The sequence below is a fragment of the Hydra vulgaris genome, chromosome 11, assembly GCF_038396675.1.
Source record: "Hydra vulgaris chromosome 11, alternate assembly HydraT2T_AEP".
Classification (NCBI taxonomy): domain Eukaryota; kingdom Metazoa; phylum Cnidaria; class Hydrozoa; order Anthoathecata; family Hydridae; genus Hydra; species Hydra vulgaris.
Window position 1 is genome coordinate 56,337,315 of NC_088930.1, and position 12,686 is coordinate 56,350,000.

Genomic DNA, 12,686 nt, shown 5'->3' on the forward strand with positions numbered 1-12,686 from the left:
TTATAAAAAATAAAGAATAACCTACTATCTGTAAATAATATCTGTTAATGCAAGCTTATAAGACATACTCTTATTTAAAATAATATATACCTTATAATATATACACATGTTATCACCATATCACCACTTATTATGTATGCAGAAAGTTGATATTTGCTCACTTCATACTCAACACCATCATCAACTTCATTCTTTTTTAGTTTCCAATAAGAAACTATATATACATCACTTTTCTTCTTTTTAATGCCAACAATTCTGCCGTAATATACATCCTGGGTGTTAGTGGCATTATCGAACCACATGTGGCAAATACTTGTTCCAATTGAAGCTCCAATAAGAATTTTTTCAGGGAAACATTTCTTTTACCTGATCAGGCATGCAATTTTTTAATATTTTTTTTACATTTCTGCGTTCTTTGTTTTCTTTTTTCTGAATTTTATCTGCCATTTGTTTTATCAATTCTAACTTCAGGTCATTATGACATTGCATATTTGTAAACCGCTTTTTTCTGGCATTAGAGATTGCCCATAATATCAACTTGTTTTAAATATGATTTAGCTTTTTGCATAGCAGAGCAGTTAGTTTATTTTTGCAAACACGAAGTTTTGAAGAAAAAAAACAAAGAGTCGCATTTGGAGCTTTGTGCTTTGCAGTGCTAAACATACCCATATGTTCTTCTGAATCAATGTTGTGAAGCCTAGCTGACATAGTCTGGTCTTTAAGGTGATCATTAGAACTCATTTCAAATTGCCGCTTGTACTGCCTGTCAATGACGCTAATAACTGCATTAAGGCAGTCAGCTAAAGCTTTACTCATTTCATCAGTTACTGGGCAAAAGCTGATTATTGAATCAAAAACTACATCTTCAATATCATTACCAAAGAAATCAGTTTTTTGTTTGAGTAGAGGTAAAGAATTTTTGCTGCTCTCAATAAGAGTGTTCCGAACATCTTTTACTACCTGAATGCCAGATATGTAGTCAAGTTCCGGTGCAATATAAAATGATAAAATTTTATATTGCACCGTACCTGGTGCAATATAAAATTTTGTCATCCAAGGACCAGAAAGTAGCTTTCCAATTAAAGCTGAAACAAACAACTCACGGATACCTAAGGTGAAAAAGTTAATTCGTAACAAAGAATAATCTTTGTATAATAGTCTTATAATAGTCTTTACTCCCCGTTAATCTTGCAAGTGTCATTACTATTTGTAATTTGTATTTGAAACTATATTTGTAACTAATTCTATAGCCTATAATATTATGTAGCACTTTATCAAATGAACTGAACAGGTATAAAAAAGAAAATAGATACCTGCTTCAAACGTAAAGTCTTGAAATAAACTATTTCACAGACCTCCGCATAACGCCAAGCCAGAACACAGAAATGTCTTCAATATGGCATAATGATGGATCAAAATACCACATATGTGAAAAAGCATATGTAGTCTGCTGCCTCTATAGCGTGGTAGCAATTCTCTGGGCAACTCGTGTTGGTCCAAAAAAGTTATAAAACCTTTTGGATCACCTATGAATATCATAAAAAAGCTCATTTTGGCAATTACAAGAAGAATGTGAAATAAAAACATGCACTAATTATAATATTTCATTTTAACTCGAAATTTTATTCGGACAACTAAATATATTAAAATAAAAGAATGGTTTAGATTAGTTAGAGTACCTTTTGCATCCTTGTAGCGAAGTTTGTTCAGCTGTACAACAATGTTTGCTGCAATGCAGTCTCTTCCAAAAAGTTTCCCTTTTGAAGTCTCTAAGGCTTTCCGTGAAGACTTAGAAGGGCTGGTCATTGTGTCTAAGGGGTGAAGGTGACAGTTTAGTTCACTTAATGATTTCTGCCAAACAAGGTTTAACTTTGCGATTGCTGCATGGTTTGTTGCAACTCTATCACTCATTGTATTTGTTATGTTCCCAATAATAGTGCTTCTTACGTCAGTATATTTGAGCTGATAGAAATCGCTACATTAACTTAGCAAGATTATCAATAGACTTTGTAATATGTCATAAGCTGTACCTCCAGGAAATTGATCAACAGCTACAACCATACATTCTGATTCCGTTGTCAAGTGCACAGCATTAACATGAACACCCACCTGGGTTGTTGCATCAAAACCAAGTGTCAGATCTTTTGTTGTAAATGCTATCTCAGCAGCCTGTAAGTCTGAAAGCCCACCAAGCTCATGCATCATTTTTTCTACAGTTGTTCGATGTGGGATTTGACTAAATCGATAGCCAGTATGTTCCCCAATTTTTCGGAGCAGAGAGCACTTTGTGTAGGAACTTGGCACACAAGCATGTCATATATAAGTCTCCTAATATTTACTGAGTAGCATTTTTCATTTTTGGTATTTTGTGTTACTTGCTGCATTTCCTCCAACTCTTCCTGTAAATTCAGAATGTTATTTTGCAGTACAAGAATTGCAAAATTTTTATCAGCAAGTTGTTGGCTTAACATTGCCTTTGGATAAGAAAACTTTCTTTGCGTGGATGTCAACAGTTGTTTCAAACAAAAAACTTAATTTTGAAGTTTTTTCAACTTTAAATTTAAAAACTTTTCTTTTAATTTTTTTCTAAGTTGAAAAATTATCTTTACCTTACGAGTAATAACTTGATTTAGATATTTAAATCTGTATGCTCTTGCCATTGCCTTATCTCTTAAACCCTTAATATCCTCTTTATGTTTTCTCTTCTTAATTGCCATTTCGTTTTTCAAAATAGTTAATCACTTTCTCATAACCTTTTTTCTGGGACTCAACTGGTCAGCTCTCAAACAGGATAATGGTTCATGAGAAGTGGTTTTTAAAGTAGGGCGAGATAAAGGAGATAAGTGATCACTAACTGATGCAGATGAAACGCTGATTTGTTGAGAAGAAAATGAAGAACATGTAGCAAAGTCAATTGTGGTTGCAATTGATTGCGATGTTTGTGCCACAGCAGATGCTGTTATTTGGTATGCAAAGAGCATGTTGCAGATGTCAATAAATGGTTTCGAATTTCGTGAAAAATGGTTTACAAAGACTTTTGATGTTCTAACTAGTTGCTAAATCTGACTTATACAAATTTTGATGTTAAAATACTTACCGATTAGTTCTACAATTACTTTATATGAATCGTTGTTAGTTGCAAATATATGCAGTACATGTCCATTTCTACAGCCAATATTAAAATGAGGTGATATTGGAAAATTACAAGCTAAATAGGTTTTAGCTTTACCTTAAAATAGATTTGTTTTCTTGTGAGGTCCCATGATGCACTAAATTAAATTTAACACTCATAATACTACTATTTAATTGGGTCGGCTATTAATCATAATTAAATAATTTAAAAAATCACCATTAATCTATAAAAAAAATTTAAATATATGTAAGATTTTAATATAATAGCTTAATGTGGTTATATGGTAAATAATGGGAAAGGAAAATGCTGAGAAAATGCTGTTTTTGTTTTACTGATTTTTATGCAGAATCATCATAAAATAGTGTTATATAATTTTAATTTTAGCATTTTAAATTTTATTTTGCAGAATTTTGCGTTTAAATTATGTTTGGTGGGTGAAAACAGTTAGCCATCAAAAAAAAAAATATTAATATATAACCACCTTAATTATACTTGCTAATTTTTGTGTAAATCATTTAAGAATTTAAAAAAAAGAAAACCCAAATATCCTTAGTAGTAAAAGACTATTAAAAAAAAGTTTGTATAACAGTTCTATTAAAATATATCATTATAATGAATAAAAAATCAAAAATACTGAATTCTCCACTGCCAAAAATCGCCCCTCCCCTAACACTATGTTACGGAAGTGGAAATTCATACCTCCACTGCGCTGAACAATAGGATATATGGTCATGAATATTTTTTGATGAAATTTTACGGGCACATAGAAAATAGATCTATACAGTTGCCTGAAAAATTTTAAATATGTACCAACATGCCTTCAATAATAATGCACCTCCGGAAGAGAAACGAAATTTTAAAACCGAATGAAAATCACTGGTAACTGTAAAAAAAAAACAGAATTTATAACAAAAAGTAACAGTAACAATAGCAAAAACAGTTTTATAAAGTGTAACAGTAGCAGTAACACTAACTGAGGTGGAAAAGGTACCTCCACCGGGTCGAAAAATACGGTATGTGGTCAAAAATATTTTTTAATGAATTTTGGCAGGCACATAAAAAATAGATTTATACAATTGACTGGAAAATTTTAAATATGTACCAACATGCCTTCAATATCAATGCAGTGCCAGAACAGGAACGAAATTTTAAATACCAATAAAAAAACTAAAAAATTTAAGATAAAACATTCTACTTTTTTAATAAAGTCTAAGCTGATATAAAATTCACAAAAAAAAGACAAATAAATTTACCTTTACCACACCGACTTCGAGCACGCTGTGAAAAAATAGGTCACAGTTTTTGTCTTTGAAATCGGTGCCGTAAAAAGCCAGATACGCACGTACCTACAGTATGGGCATTTATTGTTTCCAAGGATTGCAAATTTATTTATATACCTTTCTGCGGCGTTGAAATCTAGTTTTTTAAAGTATTCATAAACTGAAATTTCTTTTTTAAAACTCTTTAATTCATGCACGAATTTTCCTGCTATATTGCCTCAACTTATCATTTGTACACCTAGCACAATCGTAACCATTGTAACATTTGTATCATTTTCATCGAAGATGTTATTTAGCGCTATTAAAATTTTGCATAACCACGTGACTTTCCGACTGCAAGGATCGAAAAGTCGCGTTCTGAAATTTTTCCACTAAGGGGCAATCCATAAACGACGTCATGCAAATAGAGGGGGGAGGGGGTCCAGATTAAAAGGACAAAAAAGGACAAGGGGTAGGGGCACTTTATATAATTTTTTTAATGTAAACAAGGGAATGTTATACTTTTATTTATCGTAATATAGAAAAGAAATTTGTGTCGATATTTATTTAAATTTTATTTTTGTATATGTAAATATATTGAATATATTACAATTAATTATATATTGCTCAACCCTTGGAAGTTTCTCGTATCATATATATCATTAGTTGATCGCTACGGGTTTTTGTGCTAATTCTTTTTGCGAAATTCGTCCCCAACTATTTAGTGTAGGTATCATTTATAATTTTTAAATAAAGTTTTACAAATATTTGTTCAAAGGGAATTGCTTGTTTAGCAATTAATAATGACTGCCGAAAGCGAATATTACAAATGATTGTCCAAAGGCAATTGGTTGTGCAGCAATCCTTACATAAAGCATATTTTTTTGTTATTTTTTCAATGTGTTGCAAAAGTGTCAAAGATCATTGTTGTCTGTATAATCCAAAACAAGTTTGTGCTTATATTAACAGTAAACTAAAAGTTAAAGACCATATAAGAGCAATTTCAACTGGAAATAACGAAATATCAACTGACAGTCAAGCTATTGCTAATCAATTAAGTAGATTTTTCAATTCTATATTTATAAACGAAAGCCTAACTAATATGCTTACATGTGAAAGTATAACAGAAAAAATTTGCCCAACCCCATTATTTAAAAAGGAAGATATAAAAAAACGATTATTAAATTTGAACGTGCGCAAGTCTCCAGGTATTGATAAAATTCATCCAATGTTTTTAAGTAAATGTGCTGACAGTTTAGCTAGACCGCTTTGTAAGATATTTAACTGTTCATTTTTAAGTGGAACATTGCCTACAAGCTGGTTAGAAGCAAATATTGCACCAATTTTTAACAACGGGGATAGGCTGCATGAATGTAACTACCGTCCAATTTCATTGACCTTTGTTGTTTGTAAACTAATGGAAAGTATTTTATTTTGTACACAATAATAATAACCCTGAATGGTGTAAAGCTTTCTTAGCAAACCGAAAACAGAGAGTTGTTTGGGACTATTTGAATCAGAATGGGAAACAGTTCGTAGTGGGGTACCAAAAGGATTGGTTTTAGGACCCTTGCTTTTTATAATTTATATGAATAATTTAACACAAAAATAGAACAATAAAGCAAGACTATATGCTGATGATTTAAAAATAATTGCAGTTATAAAAAAAAAAAATAAACCACTCTCTACAATTTGATCTTGATATCATATATTTCTTGGACAAAAAAAAGGGCTAAACAGTTTTAATAAAGATAAATGTAAATTCATGCATTTTGATTGTCATAATCCAAAAAAAACATATATTGCTCAATGGTCTTTTTTTTATTTTTTAATTTATACATATTTATTTTACAACTACAAAGTATTTACAAGTAACCAACCACATGTTTGCGATAAAGATATACAAATAAAAATCATAAATATAAAGTTCGAAATATACGAAGTAAATAAAAATATAGTTGCGTACAACTCCGAGACATGAATAAAATAAATACCAATTACAACAATATAATAACGTGTAAGTAAAAATAATCCGAGAAATATATCTCTATATTATTCCAATTAAAATTAAAAATACAATAAATAAAAATAAATCTGCTAATTTATCGGAGGAGGGTTTAGATGTTTCACAATAAGTTTATTTACCACTTTTCAAAATAATATTTGTGTATAAATATGATAAAAACGAAATTTGTGTAAGATTGATGAAAATAATTTCTTATTTGTAGTTAAAGGAAGCTCGCAGAAGACTTAAGTCAGTCTTGTCATCGAGTACCTTTTTCTTAGACGTGTAATACACATAAAAAAGTTGCATACGTGGTATATATGTATGTGTTACATATATACCTTGTTATTAATATTGTTTTTTTTCATCGATTTGTATTAAAGTTAAATTTAAATTTAAAATTAAAGTTACATTTATTTATTTCTTTATTCAAATTTAAAAAAATTCCTTAAAGTTGTTTAATTTGATTATTGCAGTTTTTAGCTTTTTTTTCAGAGAGTGTTCGTTGTTTAAGTTTAATAGTGATTCGTTTCTGGAAACTAATTTGTTAAATAAATAGGGACCATGATATGTAATTAAGAATTTTGAGAGTCTTGTTGTTTCAAAAGGTATCTTAAAGTTGCCAGTTGCTCTTGTATTGTATTTATTTATATTGTTTTTAAAAAAGTGTGCTGTAAAATGTTTTGGAACCAGACTTAGTTTATATTTAAACATGAAAAGTGTATTTTGAAAAATATTTATTTGGAATATATTTAGTGCGTTTATTTGTTCCAGCAGAAGTTGAGCATGAGTAAATTTGTTTTTGTTGTATACTAGTCTTGAAGCGTGTTTTTGACGTAAGTAAAGTGGTTGTAATTTAGATTTATGGGTACTGCCCCATGCTATATTGGCAAACATGAGATGGCTATGTATGAATGAAAAGTAAATAAGTTTTAGACTTTTTTATGACAAAAATGGTCTTGTCTTGTAAAGTAAACCTATGTTCTTTTTTGTGTTTATGTAGTTTATGTGGGGTTTCCAGGAGACGTGTTCATCAATTAGAACTCCTAAAAACATTGTATTTAGAGCTCTTTTGATGGTTATATTTTCTAAATTAATTGTTGGCAGGTTCATGGGAATTTTTTAATTTGTTGATTAGAGTGAAATAGTATATACTTAGTTTTTTCTATATTGAGTGATAGTTTATTTGATTTAAACCATATATTAACTTTTTTTATAGTTCAGCGTTTGTTTTTTCATAGAGATCTTCGATTGTCTTTGACGAGTAAAATAAGTTTGTATCGTCGGCAAACATAGTTTTAAAGATATTAGAGGCGTTTGGAAGATCGTTTATATAAATAAGAAACAAAAGAGGAGCAAGAATGGAAACTTGGGATACACCACATTTTGTTTTTAGTAAATTTGAGTTGCTTTAATCTATCCATAATAACACACTGTTGTCTTAAAACGAAAAGGTTTTTTAATGACATTTTGGGCCCATCAAACAACCAAACAATCTGTTCCTTCCCATGCCAGTTCTTTTGAGTTCAAGCTTTTTTCAGATCAATTTATTGAGCCAATAGATGTCGTTGATACCACTTCAGATGCCTCTCTGCACGACATCCTGAGCACAGTTCAAACTGAGACAAAGAAATCAAGACACAATCAAAGCAGAGATTGTTGTTTTGAATCAAGAAATAGTTGCTATGAAGAGAAGAAAAGGAAGTGGCTTATGGACCTATGCTGAAGAAGAAACCATTAAAAAGATGCAGGCTAATGTTCACGAGCTTACGAGTAATCTAAACAAGTTTATTGGCAATATGAAGTCAAAACAAAAATCAAGGGCTGAAGAGAAAACTGTCATGAATTAGGTAATATTTATCGCATCATATAAAAATAAGTTAAAATAATAATATTGTAGAAAATGAACCTTAACTTATTTTTATAGTTCTTTCGGTGCTGTTGGTGTTCGCTAACCACCCGGAAGTGAAAAAAGCTCCTAAAGTACGTGACAGAGTCGGTTGCCCTACTATTGAGGTAGAACAATCAGAAATATTGCGTGTCATCATTCAACTTGCTGAACATGGATCTGCTGCCCACTAGAAAAGACAATCTGAAGTGTATAGGGTGAGAGTACAACATTAGATAATAAATAATTCTAATAGACTATATTAGGTCTCAATATCATCTTTCAGCCTCTGAACTTATTTACTGATTGTTTTTTAATTACTTTTAAAGAGCCTCAAATTGTTGGATGAGCTTGGTGCCGAGCTCGAAAAAAAAGGTTACAATCTTAGCAGAAGTGCTTTATATACTCGTTTGCTGCCAAAACGGAGCAATTCGCTTGAAGGAAAGAGACACGTCCACACGGTTCCAATTAAGTTGATGGGGTTCAAAATAACCTCTATTCAAGTCACGCGGACGGTCCATTTTGTACAGTAACTATAAAGAATGTGGAAGAAGTTTGCTCTTTTTTGAGCCTTAAGGATGTGTGCTTTATAAGTCAAGACGATGAAGCTCGGATCCCTATTGGAATCACCGCTGCCAACAAACAAGATATATTGATGCATATGGAATATCGAGTTTCTCTTCATGATCATGATTGGGTTATCACTGCAAAGCACAAACTCATCCCGTCCATCTACGCAGGTATTGCAATCAAATTAGAAAATCTGTTCCCTATTCCGGTCCAACTTATGTTGCTATTCGATCTGGAAAGCATTCATCATCGACAGCGTATGCTCACGGATTGGACTTTGAACAACTTTTGACTCTGCCAGAGTTTGATTCTATCACAAAAGATCCTTTGACCCAGTTGGTAAAGCCAGTGTTTGTCTTCAGTGTTGATGGTGGACCAGGTGAACATTCACGATACGCTAATGTCATTGAAACTGATATAGCCTTCTTTTTCAAATTTTTATTGCGATATTTCAATACAGTTATCTTTCTTCTAATTTAAACATCTATTTTGTTTACAGCAATTTATCATTTCCTTACAAAGAATTTGGATGCCTTATTCATCATGATGAAATCGAGTCGAGAGAAGGATGGCTAAACTGAGTAAATAGTTGGCGGAATTGATCCTACCTCATGATCATTATGGACCTCATCTAGACTCTAAAGGTATTCAAATTCATTTTAATATCAACTGTTTATCAAAATACAATATATATACAAGGCTTAAGGAGTTATTTATCTGCATTGCGACTTATATTTAGGACAGGACAGTGGATCTTCTTTTGGAGAAACAGAACTTTGACTTTGCTGGAAGGAGCTCTACCTCGGTCTTTTCAGGTCTGATGATTGACCAGTTTTCAAAGGTGGCCGAGTATATCGATCCAGACAAAAAGACGGAGCTTAATGTCCATCATCTCTGATCAGTTTAGGGTTAGGGTTTGCCTCTCATGTGCGCACCAGTCAATATTTCACGCAAATAGTGAAGATCCTGGATGTTGCGCTTTGAAAAAGAGCCCTTACTTCCATATTATTCTTGGTCGATTTCTGCCTCCACCTATATAAAATAGCTTGAAGACTGTATCCATTTCAGACGTCGCCATTTTTTCTTATTGCTTCCAATATTCAGAGCATCATTCCTCGATCATTGAAATCATTCAAACCTTCTCCTTACAATCTGTTTTATTCCTCTGTGCAATCAAGTTTTTTTCAGAAAATCTGCAAGCAATTGAACTTGTACTTTGCCTCCTAAGTCATGCTCAAAAAGCATGTCAACTTTACTCATTCCAATGTTATTAACCGAATGGCTATTACTCTTTTGCAAGTCAGGCCTGTTCGTATTAATGCCAAGCGCAAAGGAGAGTTAATGGCCGTAGTTGCAGTAGAAGAGAACGCGGCCTTTGCTGAATGGTTTGATGAATACGAAATCGAAACGGAGGGCCTTCATATTCCGAATAATTCAACTATTTCAGACAAACCAGACTGCTATTTTCCAATCATATCAATCGACGATCACTTAAAGAATTCTTGGATAGATGGCGAGTGAGGCAAGTTCCCATGATACACTTTGATTAAATTTAGTATGTCAGATAAGACTAAAGTAATATTAAATAATTTTTTTTTTTAGAAAGGCAAAAGAACAAAAACATACGTGGAAATACCTAATTAGATTCTGAATTATATTTATAAGGAAGGGGGTGTCCAATTTTATAACGTCCTTTTTAAGGAGGGGGGGGGGGAAGGGTATAGGAAAAAGGACAATCGGTGACAAATGATGGGGGAGATGATCAAAAATGCCTAATAAATGGTGACGACCTTTATGGACGGCCCCTTAGCTAAACCAATGATCTCAAAATATAAGTGGATAGCGTATACGGCAAATTTTTTGAAATCAGATTTGGCCTCCCATGATAGCGGCGTATTTGGTTGATTACAAATAGAGAAATTTTTGTTACGAACTTTTATATTTTTTTATATAAAAGTAAATGTGCAAGCCTCAAACACAAATATAATTTTCGGTTTAACATAGCAATTATTTTTGAAATAACTTGAAATAAAACGCAATATTGCATATTTACGTAAATTTCTAATATATGTATATATATATATATATATAAATATATATATATATATATATATATATATATATATATATATATATATATATATATATATATATATATATATATATATATATATATATATATATATAATGTTTTGTTTAACAAAATATACTCTTTACAATAAGTTAATTTTTATCTTTCTTTTTAAAAAAAAAAATCAATTTAACTAAATGAGATAAAAATTTCCTTTATTAAATAATAAGTAATGGTTTAATAATAACAGTTTATTTACCATAAGTAAAGAACATCATCAGTAAAGAGCACACTAGAAACTAGTATTATACCTAGAACCTTGTACATAACTACTACCCAGTGGGCACAAGATGTAAAAAAGACGTCTTTTGAACGTCTTTTGAACGTTTTGGACGTCTTTTGAACGTTCAAAAGACGTCTTATTCAGGTCCTGTGCCCACTGGGTAGGTAACTTTTACATTTAAAATAATTTTTTTAAATGTGAAAAAACTAAAATAATTTTAATCAATATTTATATTATATATATATATATATATATATATATTTATATATATATATATATATATATATGTATATATATATATATATATATATATATATATATATATATATATATATATATATATGTATATATATATATATATATATATATATATATATATATATATATATATATATATATATATATATATATATATATATATATATATATATATATATATATATATATATATATATGTTGCGTTGTATAGAAATCCGTAAGCCATTGCATTTAAATATTTCGACAATATGCTTTTTTATTTTTTCCATTTGAGGGCCGCTTTTATTACTAAAAACTGCCAAGCCATCGTCACGGTATAAACCAACCTCAAGCTTGTGATAAAATTTTGAAATTTGAAAAAGAAGAAATATTCCTACCAGCTCACAAACCTCTGCACCGTCGAACGCTCCCATGGAAACATCAAATAAACCGCTTGATTGCTTTATCCAAACTTGATCATTATTAAAAAGCAAAGACTTTCTTGCATGAAAAATTAGTGATATGTTTTCTTTATTTAATGTTAGGTGTTGCTTCGCAAAATTGATAGAGTTTTTAAGAAGTGTTTCACTGATAGAAGGGTAGAAGTCAATAATATCAAAAACTAAAAATTTATAAAGGTGTTTATCTTTTATGGCCTTAAACCAATCGATAACATTTCGAGTGTTTTTCCATTGATTTAATTGTAATATATTTCTTAGGTCTGTATTAATTTTAGAAAGAATATCTTTACTAATTCTACCAACCTCGTTTTTAGCAGGATTCAATAAACGGACAGTCGGATTGTTTTTAAAATTATCTTTATGGTCTTTTAAAGTGATAAAACAATCGGAAGATGTGTTAATGTCAGTTTTATTGCAAACTTCATGATTTTTCAAAAGACGTTTACCTTCTAAGTTTACTTTATTTATTATGTTTGAATTGGATAATTTGTAGTTTGAAGTGATGGCATTTCTTAACAAGTGGTTGTAATCATTTTTAGAAAAATTGTAAAGATTGGTCGTTTTATCAGCATACGTATAAGTTAGGTTAGATTTTCGAATACTGTTTATATCTTTTTTTAATTTATTTTGGAAACTGCTGTGCACCTTTCGAAACTTAATGTGTTTTACAAGATCAATGAGTTCATTCTCAAAAGCTATCATTTCTATAATTTGTTTTGGATGATTAGATGTTTTTAATCCATAGTTATAATAAAAATTGTTCTTACTATTTGAACTCT

The 12,686-nt window shown here is 30.6% G+C and overlaps 1 protein-coding gene across 1 annotated transcript in view; it reads right to left on the reverse strand.

The window, feature by feature from the left end:
- Positions 1-400: 400 nt before the first annotated feature.
- Positions 401-12,686, reverse strand: part of LOC136087319 (uncharacterized) — a 12,664-nt gene continuing 378 nt past the window's right edge. The window contains exons 1-4 of the mRNA XM_065809742.1: positions 11,845-12,686; positions 1,680-3,269; positions 1,314-1,526; positions 401-1,109 (exon numbers count right to left, since the gene is read on the reverse strand). The exon at positions 11,845-12,686 is cut by the window's right edge and continues 378 nt beyond it. Coding sequence (XP_065665814.1) covers positions 3,231-3,269; positions 11,845-12,609 — 804 coding nt within the window. The 5' untranslated portion in view covers positions 12,610-12,686 and the 3' untranslated portion in view covers positions 401-1,109; positions 1,314-1,526; positions 1,680-3,230. The remainder of the gene's footprint in view (positions 1,110-1,313; positions 1,527-1,679; positions 3,270-11,844) is intronic.